Here is a 16,421-nt window from a genome sequence, read left to right as displayed (position 1 = left end):
CGGCCGAACACGGCAGGCCATCAGGCCTCTGCGTTCTGGCCCGGGAGAGGACTGATGGTTCGAAGGTGTTGGGGGCTGTTGGGGCAGTGGTGTGGTCCTGGGAGAGTGTTTGTTTCTCCGTTTTCGGGCGGTACGGATCGATTTCGATCTGTCATTCTCGGATCCGGGGCGGAGGCTATGGTACTGCAGCGTCATTCTTCGTCTATCCGGTGGCGGTCTCTGGCGTCATCGATCGGGTTGTGGCGATTCAGTTCGGATCGGGGCAGAGGTGATCTCGAAAGGGTTCGGGCTCCGATCTGGTCTCGATTCGTTCTGAGGTGGGCTGCCTGGTGTTGGGGCTGGGTCTGGAGCGACATGGCTGTGCTGCAATGACGGAGTTGGAGCGGTGGCTTGTTGCGGTAGGGCGGCGGTCTGGTGGCGATGGGGCTTGCCGGCGGCGTGTGTGGGTGGCTGCAGTATTTGGCCTTTGCGGGGGGATGGGGGTCTTGGGCGGGGCCACTGTTCTTGGTCCTCTTTGGTGTTTATTCTTGTTTTCATTTTGGTTTGTTGTTATTTGGTTTCTGTTGTTGTTTGGTTCAGAATAAGTCCCCCCTCTGTTGAGCGGGGGTTTGGGTGTTCTCAGGTTGCGTCGATGCCATTGTTTTGGTATCTTGGTTGTACGGTAGTGCCATCTCTTTGGTTCGGTCTGGTGGCCGTGCCGCCTGTTTATCGATGTGATGATGAATTACCCTCGCACGTGGTCCGGCGGTTTTGGGTCACGGTGCTTGAGAGGGAGTTGCGATTTATCATCATATTGGTGGTAGGGTTGTATCTTTACACTAGAGTTTGGATGCTACCCATAGTAGTCCGCATGTATGGGTGTTTTAGGTGGTTGGATATTGGGCTTGTTTGGCTCACAGAGGCCGGTTTTTTTGGCAGTTCCGCCACTATGGTTCTAGTTTGGGAGGGGTGTTGTGGTTTGATACCACATATGGTTACTCCCGTTCAATGTAACATATTTGGTTATTAATGAATTTCCTTATTCTAAAAAAAAAAAAAAAAAAATCTCTCGCAGATTAAATAAAAATTAATTGGAGCTATTAGACTATTTGGATGGCCCCTCACCGTACAATCATATTCTACGTTCGTTTTATTTGACTTCAGATATCGAAAAATATTGTAGTAAGGAAAGAATACTCTCTACACTACAAGACCTCTAGCAACCGAAGGTCAACGAAGAGATATACGCAGAACGAAAGGTGGGAAGTTTGCATTGTCATCGCCGGAAACGCGACTTGCAACTTCAGCCACTTGGCTGGTCATGGTCGGAACAACGTGTAACCTGGAAGAGTCTCTTAACGTCAGGTACGTTACAAATGCTGTTTATGATTGTTAGATCATCCTCTCCTCTAATTCTAGCGATACTTTCGAAGTCGACGTTGTGCTGTATGTGGAAGCGTGCAAGTCTTTAATCTTCAAGAGGTGAACCTTTAAGGGTGATCCTAGAATTTCGTTAGATAGTAACGAAAGTGTTTGTTGAATCTCATTCTTAAGACTGATCATCAGTTCGTTGGACCAGTGTCCAAAGGTCTGTGGGCACGAGGGTGTTGTCGGTAGGGCAACATGATTTGATGGTGATAACACGATGCATATTGTCCACATGGTTGGTAGGTGTGCTTTGCCTTCAAGTTTGTGGAATGGATGTGTTAGCTAAAGCGGCTGTCATGAAGGAATACGTAACGACCTCGAGTACACCATGAGGTAATTCTTAGGGTGTCTCCGCATTGAAATCCGTGGAGTAACTATTGGAAATCGGTTGTTTGGTTCCATCATACTTTTCTTGTATACCTTGATTAAAAAAAAAAGACGAATACTCAGCCGGTTTCACGTGTGGTAGTCCTTTTGAGGGCAGAAACGTCTTCCACGATGAATCGCGGATTCCATGTTGGAGACAACCAATGAACTGTCAACAGAGAGTGTATTCCATTGGACGTTAATGGTCGCCAAAAGCGACGAATCGCGGCGACATCGTCAACTTACTCTCATAGTTGACATAAGCTCCGTGATGGGAACATACGTTTACCCATGGATAGTTGTAATTTTACCTACGGGTCGTTATAGTCGACTACGAGTACATAAGTATGTCTTCAGCAAAACTGCAATTCCTGGAACGTTGTACTCGTAATGGGCAGGAATTGGATAAAGATGTGAGTCGGCTATGAGTTGCCAGTTGTGGCCGTATTGTGTTGAGGTAACAAGGTTAGTAGTTACCCAGTCTTATTTGGTTTAGACATGAAAGGTCTGTGGAAATACCAAGTATGGTATTGTTATGAGGAGAGTAATGCGATTGTTAATCACTCAGTCCAGTTGTTCTAACAAAAGTCTTGTGGTTACAGAAAAGTAAAAACTAGCGGAGCAAAGTGTATCCTATTGGTAATAAATGAGGAACACTTGGTAAAGGAAAATGCTAGCTCCGGTGTTGATATGTATGACTAGTAATAGTCGAATTGTACCACAAGAAATTAGACTGAGAAATAATTATGGGTACTGGAGTCCGACATGAAAGGTAAAGTACGGTTGACCGTTTGACCAATCTTGAAATTTCGAGGACGAAATTTATTTAAGGGGGGTGGAACTGTGAGCCCCGGAAAAGTTCTCGAGCTTAAATGAAATAGTTTGCTAGTTGACTTATCGATTTCGATAAAAGTTAAAGTACTCGAGAATAATTTTCAGAAATTTCCTGAAGTGAAATCCTCAATTTAGAAGTGGGATAATGAAGTACGCGTCACGACGAATTTGTGGAAATTTTCAGAGAATTTTCCGGATACCCGAGCTATTTTTAACTATTTTCTGAAGTTGATGAATTTTAGAAATTAAATTAAGAAATTAGGAAACAGATGGCGTGATCCTAGCCATCCACCGACTCCACCTCTTGATCCTAGCCTTTCATCCTTAATTGGATCAGTCTATATAACAAATTGTTGCACTGTTGGGAGATCCAGAAGGATCGAGAGAGAGGAAGAGAACCTTAGTTCTCTCTGACCCAAAACAAAACCCAGGAACCGGCAACAGGGTCCGACCGGCGCTACGTTGTCCGGCCACCGATCGACGACGGACGGCCACCATCTTCTTCACCTCTTCATCGCTTATAGCCTGATGCTCTTGGATCGTCCATGCACCTGACCAGAACGAAGAGCAGACGGTGAAGGTCCAGCTTTCGCCGGCGATTTCTGCAAGTTTCCGGCCACCATTCAAGGCGCATTCGGTATGGAAATTCATCCCTTCGTCATAATCTACACGATTCGATACTTAGTCTTCAGTTTGGGTTGGGTTCTGATGGTTTTCGTTTCTGGGTTCGACGCTGTTGCTGACGCCAGCTACTTTTCCGGCTCTTCTTGGCTTGCCTCGATCTCTACTGCAACTATAGGCAAGGTTTTGGGAAGCTTGCAGGGAAGATTACGTCTACATTCCCAGTTCATCATCATCTTGGTTAAACCGAGCTTGCTTGGAGTAGTTTTTGAAGGTATAATTCACATACTTGACTTGCAGATGGGTTCTTGTTGTGCAGATCGGAAGTTAGTGACTTGAGTTGGTACAACTTTGGATTGAAATCGATTATTTGTATGTGAAGTGAACTGTGGTGTTTTTCCTAGTTTAATCGAGTTGTGCAGTTTTGGTAGTTTGTGAATTATGGATTAATTTGGAGTGAACTGATGGATCTGTTGGTGATATTGAAATGGTTGTGTTGATGAGACTTTAGATGATTGGGAAAAGTTGGGAGAGATCAATTTCTAGTTATGGGTGTCCAAAGTAAATTAGGTACATCCATATTGAGTCAAAATTATGTTGGAAAAATATTGGGTGTCCTTAGTAATTCCGTCGAATTACTACGCGACACAATCGTTAAGTGAAGTCGAACTTATTCGTTGACGAGATTGGAAATTTATTATAATTTCCGTTGTTTGAGCATTATATGAAATGGTAATAAGCAAAGAAAGGAAAATAAGTAAAGGTTCGGTAATTTGGGTTAATTATCGAACAAGTCTAAGATGGTCAAACGTTGGTCAAACAATGGTTAAAATGGTCAATCCTGGTCAAACCAGGAAAGGTTGGTTTGGACGATTTATTAATCGTCGTGATTTTGTATACTTGTTCAATAAGTTATTAACTATCGAAATGTCGGAATTTAGGATTCCAGTTACCCGAGGAACGGAAGGTTCGCGACTCTTGGAGTACGTGAGAGAAAGCATCGGAATCCAGGTAGGGATTCAGGATTCTCCTCGGTTAGTTATTTTCTTATATCTTGTGTTAAAATGATGCATGATGGGTGGTACGGTTTGGTTATGTTAAATGCAATGCATACTAACCAAATTGTGAGAAATGTGATGGCTTGAGAGCGAAAGGGGCACTGACTTCCTTGGGTTCGATCCCCTAAACCTCCGGAGGGTTAGCTATGCCGGTCGTCCGAGTATCTGCAATCACGGACTCGGTACGTGTGTATAGCTAGGTAGTGGCCGTTCTCGCTACGTTTACCTGGTGATAAATTAATTTGAGGTAAGGTCGAGTAGTGGGTCTATGGGACCGGCCATCAGGTAACACTTGGATTTGGCGCCGTATTTATTTAAGCATCATGCATCGGTTTTCACGTTGAAAAATATTAAAGTTTGTCGTTCATTTTCAAATACTTGGTTTAAGCCTATTTTCATACTGGAGCTCCAAAATCTATTTATTGGTTTCATGCCTAGTCCAGTTAGAGTTCCTGTTGAGCAGCGAGGACGAAAGCTCACCCCTACAACAGTATGAATGCATGTACTGTGCACTGGTGACGGGACAATAGCGGATGGAGCAGGGTGTGCATAACAAGTTCGGTAAACCCTTGTCTGGAGTTGTGCTAACTTTTATTTCTCAAACTTCGTGTTTCGGAGCTTGTTGTTATCTAGCCTCAGGTTAAACTCAGTTGGATTCTCTTTCATTGAAATCCGTACCCCGTGTACGTCTTTATCCAAGTTTTGAACAAACACAATAGTTGCTAGCAATTCAAGTTTTCACCTCCAAAATATTTGTAGTTTCCGCTGTGTTTTACAAAAAGCTTTCAAATAAAATGCCTAGCGGTTCTCTAGGATATAAATCGAGCGTTCGGTTTATGTTTTAGGGACTCGCGGCACTGTGACGTGCTTAAGCTGGTGAGGTTCTGCTTGGGGCGTTACAAAATCCATCTCATGAGAATATTCAGGATTATGGTTATGTCCAAGAGACATCATTGGGGGACGCTCCAATGTCAGAACCGATTCCAGAGAATAGAGAGATCTCCATAAATTACACTAGTGTACATGAGATGATGGATAGAAATTCTATGGCAATTGATGATGCATTTGCATATCATGTTGCAAAAGGAATCATAGAATATGATGATATCGAACCTCGCTCTGTCGAAGAATGTCAATGAAGAGCGGATTGGCCTAAATGGAAAGATGTGATCCAGGCTGAATTTGATTCACTAACAAAGACACAGGTATTTGGGCCTATAACGCAGACACCCCCAGATGTAAAACCTGTTGGCCATAAATGGGTCTTTGTTAGAAAGCGTAATGAGAAAAATGAGGTGGTATGATATAAAACCCGCCTCGTGACGCAAGGTTTCTCACAACGCCCTGGAATCGACTACGAGGAGACATATTCTCCCATAATGGACGTTATAACGTTCCGATACCTTGTCAGTTTGGTAGTTTCCGAAAAACTTAACATGCAGCTTATGGATGTGGTTACAGCATATCTCTATGGGGATCTAGATTCAGAGATATATATGAAGGTTCCAGATGGACTTCAATTACCCAAATCAAGTGGCTCTAAACCACGGAGCGCGTTTTCAATAAGATTAAAATGCTCACTATATGGATTAAAACAATCCGGACGGATGTGGTATAACCGTCTAAGTGACTACTTGATTGGAAAGAGATATATTAATAATGAAATATGCTCATGCGTGTTAATTAAAAGAACAAGTTCCGGATTTGCAATCGTAGCAGTTTATGTCGATGACATGAACCTAATTGGAACTCTAGATGAGTTAAAGGAAACTGCTAAATACTTGAAATCTGAATTTGAGATGAAAGACCTTGGGAAGACACGGTTTTGTCTTGGTTTAGAACTCGAGCACAGTAGTGATGGAATTTTGATCCATCAGTCTGCATACACTCAAAAAATCCTAAGGCGCTTTAATGAAGATAAAGCAAAGCCTATGAGTACTCCCATGATCGGTCGTAGTCTTGAGCCCGGAAAAGATCCGTTTCGTCCAAAGGATGAGGACGAAGAACCATTAGAGGCCAAAGTGCCCTATTTAAGTGCAATAGGCGCATTATTGTACTTAGCTCAATGCACAAGACAAGATATCTCATTCACAGTGAACTTGTTAGCTAGACATAGCTCTACGCCAACACGCCGCCATTGGATTGGTGTAAAGACAATCTTTCGATACCTAAAAGGTACGATTGATATGGGCCTATTTTATCCCTACATAGAGAATAGGAATAACGGAAGGATGGGATTGGACCATATTGGATCAAGAACCAACGTCCAAAACGCCATGGTTGGTGACATTGCCGCCAACACCACCACCACCAAGGGTGACCGGCCTCATCCTACTCCCCTCCATCAAAATGACAATGATGTTTTGATGGGTTTTGCTGATGCAGGGTACCTCTCTGACCCTCATAAAGGTCACTCCCAAACAGGTTATGTCTTTACCATGGGAAGCACCGCGATATCTTGGAGGTCTACAAAACAGACCCTTGTTGCTACTTCCTTAAATCATGCAAAGATTAATGTTCTACATGAAGCTGTGCGTGAATGCATATGGCTAAGGTCTGTAATTAGACATATTCAAGGAAGTTGTGGTTTGAAGTCTACCACGGATGAACCTACATGCATTTATGAGGATAATGCAGCTTGTATTGAACAAATGAAGTTAGGTTTCATCAAGGGCGACAACACCAAGTGTATATCGCCTAAGTTCTTTTATAATCAGCAACAACAATCATTTCTAAAGATTGAAGTGAATCAAATCCAATCAGAGGATAATGTAGCGGACTTATTCACTAAGTCTTGACCTAAATCCACCTTCGAGAAACATGTGAAGAGCATCGGATTGAGAAAATTATCCGAACTCCCACGATTGTAGCAATCAAGGGGAGATATCGACATCAGGGGGAGTTATGATTTCTACATGTTCGATCTTGAAGAGTGATCGACGTGTTGTGCTCTTTTTGTCCTTCGACCAGGGTTATTTTTATCCCACAGGGTTTTTGTTACCTGGCAAGGTTTTTAACGAGGCAACGGATGAAGCGTCACCACCAAGTTTGAGCGGCACAAAGGAGAGTGTTGAAGGAAAATCAACTTAGTGTGTCTTGTCAAACTAGGAGTAATAATAGGAGAGAAGGTTCTAGAATTCCTAATCCTAGACGGATTAGTATTCCTTGTAACATTAGAATATGTACTTTGTAATCCCTATATATAGGGCTCCTATTCTCAATAATAATACACAATTCTCTCATCAATTCTCTCTCGAATCTATTTTACTTAAACACAAGATAATTTCTCCATCCACTTGACCAAATAGAGAACAAAAACTTATATGGTTCAGAAACTAGGCAATTGAAAATTGTACATCGGTACCTATCGGCTTCTCTTTTCTATTGTGTAAGTAACCTGATAAAGTCCAGCAGCTTTTTACCTCTGTGGGAATTGGGATGAGTCTACTTATTGATTAATAAAGGAAAAAAGAAAGGAACCATATCTCATCTCAGACAACTAGCACAAATGAGCTTACCATTTGGAAACAATTAGCACAAGTGAGACAGATTTTTGACTCTATTTAAACTGGCCATCATTACCGAATCTAATGAATTATTCATCTGTACTAGTTTGATATAATATCTCACCATATTATATCACCATGTTATTGATCCAGATGGCAGAGAAAATGATAAAATGTGTCATGACATAAACTGATAAAACTGATAAAAGCACAGGCGAGGGGGGAAAAATGTTTGGAAAATCCAGTTACAACAGCCAGTCATGATGTAAGATGGTCACTTGTTACAAAATCCAGTTAGACTTTCATTTTTGCTTTGAGGCACTGGATGGTTAGAACAAGCGCAAATGAAGACGGTCTCTTCTAAAAAAAAATTTCATTCTTCTGCAGAGAAATATTCGTCGTCAGAGCCACCACTTCCGCTTGTTGCCTCTCGTCTTCCCTTAACGATGACACCACCTTGCTCATATGCTGATTTGCCAAAATCAAAATCCAAAGTCTTGTAACGAGAAACGCTGCTCTTGGTTTGGTTCATTTTACTAATCAGCTCTTCCATGTCATGCTTGTACAGTGCACGGGCCCCACATTTCTTCACCTTTATGCATCTGTTGTTTCCTACAGCTCGTCTGATTTTGAAGTCAAACTTAACCTGCTGATTGCATGTGTCCTCTAGACAATTCTTCGGTTTTAATACATGACTGCCTAAAACAACTACGAAAAGGTGATCTGAAACAATTGATCCTACCCAGTCACCAACACCTCCCAGGCCAAAACTGTATTCATGCCATTGACACATAATTGAACTTTTATCAGGATCTAAACTAGGGTCCTCAGGAACGGCAGACGGATTGTCGTGAGGTACAAGTAGAGCACATACAGCAACACCAATCCAGTTGCTATTACATCCATACAAAGGAAACCTCTGAGTTACCGAGTCTCCCACACTTTGATTATTGAACCACTCCAAAATTTCACTTCCAGGAATTACGAAACTGGCAAAATCCAAAGAACAAGGGGTTTCCTGCACCATATCAACCATCATGAGAGAGAGAGAGAGAGAGAGAGAGAGAGAGAGAGAGAGAGTACCTCCAGCAACCGCTTTAGCACTGAATATAAGTAATAACTAGAATCTTGATTACCGACCGTGCTCGTGCAATTGGTGCAATTGAGCGAAAATTTTGATAATCTGCCTAAATCTGGAGGATCTGGAAACACTTCTAAGGAAGTACAATTATCCGATCCTACATATAACTTTTCATTTAATGGAAGGTCTGGCAATTGTTGGAGCCTTTTGCAATTCTCCACATGGATCCTTTTAAGCTTAGAAAGCAAATGAATGCTTGCAGGAAGGCTGACAAAATTGTTTCCTCCGAGATACAAGTACTCTAAGGAAGACAGAGAACCAATATCATTGGGAATTTCTCCTTCACTGAGATTACAGTCCTCCAGATTTAATCTCGTCAATGAAGACAAATGCTTCAAAGAAGCTAACAGAGGACTCTTTCTTGGAAATAAGCCAGAAGGGAGCAATGAGTACCATGATCTTGGGCGTTTGCCATTGACATTTCTATTGAGAAAAAGGGAGCAGGGTAGCTCTCTTGTAACAATTCCACTCAAATCTAGCTCCTCCAAACTCTCACTGAAGCGCTCAATTGATGAAGGCAGTTTCTCAACTGCAGTCCCACTTAAAGAAAGCTTTGATAATCTTTTCATTTTCCCCACAAATTCTGGAATCATTTTCAGTCTTGAGCAGCCAGATACATCAAATGTTTCAAGAGATTCCATTTCTACTTCACTTGGGAGACTCTTAATATTTCTGCAGTTTCTAAGGTTCAACAATTTAAGTCTCTTGAGAAATGCAATGGATGGATGAATCTTCACTAAATTCGTACAACCTTCAAGAACCAACTGTTCAAGGTTTTGAATACCTGTGAAATCCGGGGTCCTTCTCAAGTCTATAGAGTAACTAAGATTGATATATTTCAACTTGCCCAAGTACTGTAGAAAACATGAAGAATGAGGAATCAGCTTCCATGCAAGAACATTAAAATTCAATTGCATTTGTGCAATATCAGATATTCAAAAACTTACTTTTATTCCATTCCAGAGGTGATCAATATTGCTATGAACCAAGCTAAGTTCAGTAAGCTCATCCGGTTGAAAACCTGGTGGGAGAGATTTTGAAGGATACCAACTCCATTTCAGAAATCTCAAGGCATTAGGAAGATATATGGGGCCAAGAGAAAGCTTTAAATTATCAATGTAGAGCAGCTTCAGTTTACACATTTGAGAGAAGGCTTCAAGATTCCAATCTGCCTCTTCTAATTCAGGCAAGTCTAACACTACGCCTTCAATGGCTTTAGTTCCCTGTTATAAAAAAATAAGTCAATTCCAGGAATAAGTATTTTTCATGTTAAATGAAATGACAGTGCTATCCACGTTTGATGATTCAATTTGTATAAAATCTTACCGTATTCTTTGTGAATACATGAAATATGTCGTTGTGAAGCCACAACCGACTGCGTCCACCAGGCTCTTCATAAGACTGTTGGCGAACAATTTCACATCCCATTTCTCGTATCAAATCATGCATACCTATTTGGTTGGCTGAGGAAATAGTTATCAGAGATTTCTCAGCAAGAACATCTATTGTAATGCGATTGCAAAGGTCAGAACTGTATACTTGTTCAATCATAAACTCGTTGCGATACAGCCAGCGGAAACATGCAATGTCCAGAAAAATTGTCTTCTCCATCTCATCAAGTCCATCATAACTAACTTTTAGCAAATCAAAAACTTTTCTGTCGGGAGTATTCCGTAGTTTTTCCAATGCAGAACTCCATGCATCTGGACTTCTTTTATACAAGAAAGACCCCATAGTTCTAAGAGCCAAGGGAAGACCTCTGGCATAGCTAACGAAATGCCCAGAGAGCTCTGCATAATCCTCATCAGGCTCATATTTCCTGAAGGCTTTCCAACTAAACAGCTGAAGAGCTTCATCATAGTTTAATCCCCTCACCTCATATGGTTTTTCTATATCATGTGTGACTAGTACATGTCGGTTTCTAGTTGTAATGATGATTCTACTCCTTAAACCAAACCAGTCTTTTCCCCCGGCCAAGTTTTCCAGTTGCTCCGGTTGATCCACATCGTCAAGAACTAGAAGAACCGCTTTGTTACATACACATCTCTTTGTCCTAGTGACTCCATCATAAACATCACATACTTGAACATTTTCTTCCTTCAAGATTTGGGAAAGAATTTGTTTCTGTAGACAAACTAGACCCTGTGTTGCAGAAACCTCTCTGACATTAGCAAGAAAGATGCAAACTTCAAACTGATGAGAAATTTTCTCATACACCACTCTAGCAAGGGTGGTCTTACCCACCCCACCCATCCCCCATATCCCTATAAAGCGGACATCGTTTGCTTCTTTATCTAAAAGAACATCTATTTCCCCAAACGTAGCGTCCATTCCGACTAACTTCTCTGTGGAATCAGAAACGGTTAAAGTAGGATGCACTTTGCTCCACAGTGCTTGCACAACATCTTTCATAAGCTCTGTTTCGTACCTACAACGAGCATCAAGATCTTAAAAGTTTGAACAGTAAATTAAATCATATAGAGTTCATTAATTACCTATAATCCTTTGAAGTCCAGCCAGCGAGATTGGCTACTTTTGTTAAAGCATCTCTCCACCCTTCCACGTCCTTATTACCTTCTCCAAGCTTCTCTTCATGTTCATCGAACGCTTCAGCAAAGCTGCCCCTTTGATGTCTCACATGAGAGGGATCCACCTCATAAAAGATTGGAAGAATTGTCCCTCTCTCTCCCATGCATTCACAAATCTTAGAGAGTTCAAGCAAGCACCAAGTGGAAGAAGCATAGTTTGGCGAAAGAACAACGATCGCAAACCTGGATTGCTCGATTGCAGTGAGGAGCTCCGGAGAGATGGCTGTGCCTCTTTCAAGTTCTGGGTCGTCCCTGAAAGTCCTGATTCCTCTCCACCGCAACTTGTCGTATAAATGGTCTGTGAAGCCCTTGCGGGTGTCTTCGCCTCTGAAGCTCAAAAACACGTCGTATTTCCATGGGAACGCTGAACCGGTGGAGGCTCTAACTTGGGTGCTCAACGCCATCGGCAATTGATTGATTGGTGATCAAAGTTCTGCTCCAAAAGCACAACCACTGGAAAAGAAATTGTGCACGGATATGGAGAGAAAGAGGGGTTCAAGAAGAAATGGTAATACTGGGGAGGAGAGAGAGAAGGAGACGAGGACTTTAACTTGGCGATCTGTCGGTCTTTCTTGACTTAATTGTTAAAGTAAGTGTACTGATGGTTCATCTAATATAGAATTATTTTTTCAATTACCTCCAGTATACCAAAATAAAAGAAATTGTGCACAGTTCGAGAGAAAGGAATTTTATATTTTTAATTGGAGAATTTTATATTTTCAACTTACCGATATTTAAATATACCCAAACCCCTTTCAAAAAAAGAATTTCAAATCTGTTGAAGGATATTGACACTTAGTGTGCCTAGTCAAACTAGAATAAGTTCTATAGCTGTAATAGGAGAGGTTTCCTACTCCAAGTTAGATAAGGAATCCTTGTACTCTTAGATTATGCACTTTGTAATCCCTATATATAGGGCTCCTATTCTCTATAATGAAACACATCTCTCTCATCAATCTCTCTCAAATACAATATACTTAAACACGTTATCAGCACGACTCTAACCACAAAACAGAAAACCAAAACCAAAACCCGAAGATCTTCTTTCACCACCACAGCCCCTAGCCCGAGCTAGCAGAGCCTTCGCTGCAGCCTGCCTTCGCGCGCCCCGTGCTACCCGCCCCTGCGCTCCTTCGCTGCAGCCTGCGCGCCCGTGCCCTTTCAGCGCTGTATCGCTGCCCTTGCAGCCTCACAGCAGCCCCTGCTGCCTTGCGCGCTGCCCCTGCAGCCTTACCGCAAGTCTGCTGCCCCTGCAGCGTCCGTGTCCTCCAGCTAGCTTGGCTAGCGTTTCTGCCCTACGTTACCAACTGGCAGCAGCTGCAAACTGCAGCCCATAGCCGACTGCACACTCGGCCACACCTCCCATTCACCTCGGCCAACTCTGCCGTGTATCTGCTGCCCCTGCAGTTTGCCTCCGCTGCTCCTGCACCACTACTACCACCGCAGCCCCTGCTGCCCCGCATTCGCTGCACGCCTCTACTCGGATTGCTTCGCTCCATCACGCCTGCATCGACACACGCGTGATCCAAATACAAGTAAGTATTCAAAAGAGTAAGTTTTAAAGTTCCTAAAATTTGAAATTTGAATATTTCTTCTTTTTCTCGGGGACTTAAAAACCTCCCTTCTTCTTCATCCCACCTTTCATAGAACGTGGGTTCGATTCAATGCGGAATCGTGGGGATTCACGCAATTAACGAACTAAGAGCGTTCGTAAGACTTCGGACTAAGAGCGTCCGCAAGCATCGATTTATGACCTTATAAACATCATTGTTTCGGTCTAATCCAATTTTCTTGGAAATCAATTTCTTGGTAGCATAGCTCGGAAATCTTAATATTTAGTTGTCGTGGAAGTTTTAACTCCGAAACTAATATATTTCTTCTTCTTATTTCAGGATGTCGAAACTTGACTTTCCTGCACTTACCTCAACTGGCTCGGAATATCATAGTTGGGCCACGGATGTTGAGCACCATCTCACTTCAAAAGGGATCCTACCCTTAATTCAAGCTCCTAATCGGCTAATCCTACTCTCATATTTGAGCGTACGGCTACGAACAATGCCACCGCCCTCATCTTGATGAGGCGCCACATGGATAAATCACTCCGATTGGAGTACATGGCAATCAAGGATGCTAGAGAATTATGGGTCGCGCTAGAAGAACGATTTGGTAATATCAATGATACCCTCCTCCCTGACTTGAAAGTTCAATGGGGCAATCTACGATTCGCCGACTTCAAGTCTGTGGCTGAATATAATTCAGAAGTTCTACGCCTCAAAACCATGTTGGGGTTCTGTGGACAACCCGTCACAGAGCAAGAACTAATTGAGAAAACTCTCTCCACCTTCCCCGTCTCAGCAATTTTGCTCTCAAAGCAATATCGAAAGGAATTCGATACTAGACGGATCACGAGATTTCATCAGCTCATTACTATTATGTCTGTAGCTGAAAAGCATGATAATATCCTCGTGAAGAATTATAATTCAAGGCCTATCGGAACTAAGAGCGTTCATGAGGCGAATTAAAATAATGCACCCAAAGGAGGGCGCAAGGAGCGGAACCCTAAGAATAAGGGACACAACGGACGTTCTGGTCCATATAACCGCCCTACAAAGGAAGGTACTCGTCAGAATGAAGGACGATCACGTGGCAATACATGGCAACGTGAGAGAGGAGGCCGTGGGGCTCCAGGACATGGAGGAACCACCCAGGGCCGTGGGAATGGCGCCAACTTCTATGGGGGACGCCACCCAAGTGCAAACAATGCACCTCAATTAAAGGGAGGAAATCACAATGACATGTGTCATCGATGTGGATCTAGTGAGCACTGGTTCAAACAATGCAAAACAAGCAAACAATTGGCTGCGCATTACAAGGCATTTAGAGACTTCAGAGAGCATGAAGCCAATTTTGCCGAAAATATAGAAGAAGATGGTGATGATGCCAACGTCAATCTCACCATAGCGGACTTCAAATCTGACAAAGAATTGCACAAGGATGCTGCAGATTTTGATTAGTATAGTCCTTTACTTTTCCAAGAATTATGTAATGGCAATTATGCCTTAAATCAATAAAATGACTTATTGTATTAACTCTTTCCCTCTAGGCGTACTCAAGAGTACTTGTGATGTCTAGGCAAGGTTTGATCTGAGAGAACGGTTTTAAAAGAGACCAACGCTCCACCAAAATCTCGCCTTACCTTACCTGGTCACAACTAAATTGAAATTACCGAAAGGATTGAGTGACTACGATTTGTCTACGGTTTGATTTTATATTGGATTAGATTTTAGTCAAGAAATTTTGATGTAATCATTGGCTATCATTAATAAAGTGTCGACTTATTTTATTCAAATGTCTTGGACATATTCTAAATTCGAACTTTATTATTTTTCAGTATGTTTCCCGGAGAGCTCGAATGCCTCGTGGATAGTGCCACTACACATACCATCCTTCGAAACAGGCAGCTATTCCTATGGATGGCGCCTACTCGATCTTCTGTGACTACGATGGCTGGACCATCTCAATTGATTCATGGTCGAGGACCAGCTCAATTTATGTTGCCTAATGGCACTACTTTGAATGTCACCGAAGCTCTTTATGCTCCTAGGGCAGGAAGAACCCTATTGAGCTTCAAAGATATAAGAGCCAATGGTTTTCATACGGAAACGCATTGTGAGAATGGACAAGAGTTCCTTTGCATTACCTCTAATGACTACGGACATAAACGAGTCTTAGAGAAACTTATGTGTCGCTCTAGTGGTTTGTATGCAACCACTATTCGAGTCATTGAATCCAACCATGTCATGAGAGATGATTTATGGGATTCCGACACATATAGGCTTTGGCACGACCGTTTGGGACACCCAGGTCGTGACATGATGATCCGTATATTAAAGACTTCACACGGACATCCCTTTTTCAGAACGAAAAGAAGTAAAACTCGATTTTTGGACACCGAAGGAGCCCCTGCGCCTCACGGCGCCGTTCACCCCCAAATCCGACCATCCTTGGCCGGCGCCGCCTTCCCCCTGCGGCCTCAGGGTGGCATTGACGCCACCAAGGCTCCTTTGTCTCCAACTTTTACTTCTAAAGTCACTTGTGCCTTTGTGGCTCAACCAAAATCCTCATTGGTTGTTTATAAAGCCCATCATTCGTTCTGCAAAGCCTGCTCTTTAGCAAAGTTAGGATCGAGACCATCCTATGCAAAGGACACCAAAGAAAATATACCATTCTTGCAAAGAATCCAAGGTGATATTTGTGGACCTATTCAACCATCATGCGGACCATTTCGATATTTTATGGTATTGGTTGATGCATCGACACGCTGGTCACATGTCATGTTATTGTCCACAAGGAACGCTGCATTTGCTAAACTCCTAGCACAAATAATTAAGTTAAGGGCTCACCACCCTGATCATCCTATTAAGTCTATAAGATTAGACAATGCTGGAGAGTTTACATCAAAGATTTTTGATGATTATTGCATGTCCATTGGGATTGATGTTGAACATCCTGTTCCTCATGTTCATACCCAAAATGGTCTCACAGAAGCCTCCATTAAACGACTACAAATGGTTGCTCGAGCATTGGTGATGCGCACCAATCTCCCTATTTCTGCTTGGGGCTATGCAATATTGCATGCAGCTGTGCTTATTCGTCTGAGGCCTACTGCCACTCAACCCTTTTCTGCGTCCCAGATGGTGACTGGGTATGAGCCCAATGTCTCACACTTACGCATATTTGGGTGCGCAGTTTATGTGCCAATTGCGCCTCCACAGCGCACCAAAATGGGTCCTCAACGACGATTAGGCGTTTACGTTGGTTATGATTCTCCAACGATTATCCGCTACATAGAACCCTTAACAGGCGATCTCTTTACCGCAAGATTTGCGGATTGTCACTT

General features: G+C 42.6%; 1 protein-coding gene across 1 annotated transcript; it reads right to left on the bottom strand.

Moving 5' to 3' along the window:
- Window positions 1–7,958: 7,958 nt before the first annotated feature.
- On the bottom strand, window positions 7,959–11,925 carry LOC112182598 (disease resistance protein RUN1). The gene is made up of 5 exons (XM_024321098.1): window positions 11,429–11,925; window positions 10,260–11,361; window positions 9,881–10,156; window positions 8,876–9,787; window positions 7,959–8,810 (listed from the first exon to the last, which is right to left on the bottom strand). The coding sequence occupies exons 1-5, from the start codon at window positions 11,923–11,925 to the stop codon at window positions 8,166–8,168; spliced, it is 3,432 nt and encodes a 1,143-aa protein (XP_024176866.1). The 3' UTR covers window positions 7,959–8,165.
- Between the last annotated feature and the right edge of the window lie 4,496 nt (window positions 11,926–16,421).

The sequence above is a fragment of the Rosa chinensis genome, chromosome 1, assembly GCF_002994745.2.
Source record: "Rosa chinensis cultivar Old Blush chromosome 1, RchiOBHm-V2, whole genome shotgun sequence".
Taxonomy (NCBI): Eukaryota; Viridiplantae; Streptophyta; class Magnoliopsida; order Rosales; family Rosaceae; genus Rosa; species Rosa chinensis.
The sequence above is the reverse complement of the archived record's forward strand: the minus strand, read 5'-3'. Positions and strand labels throughout refer to the sequence as shown.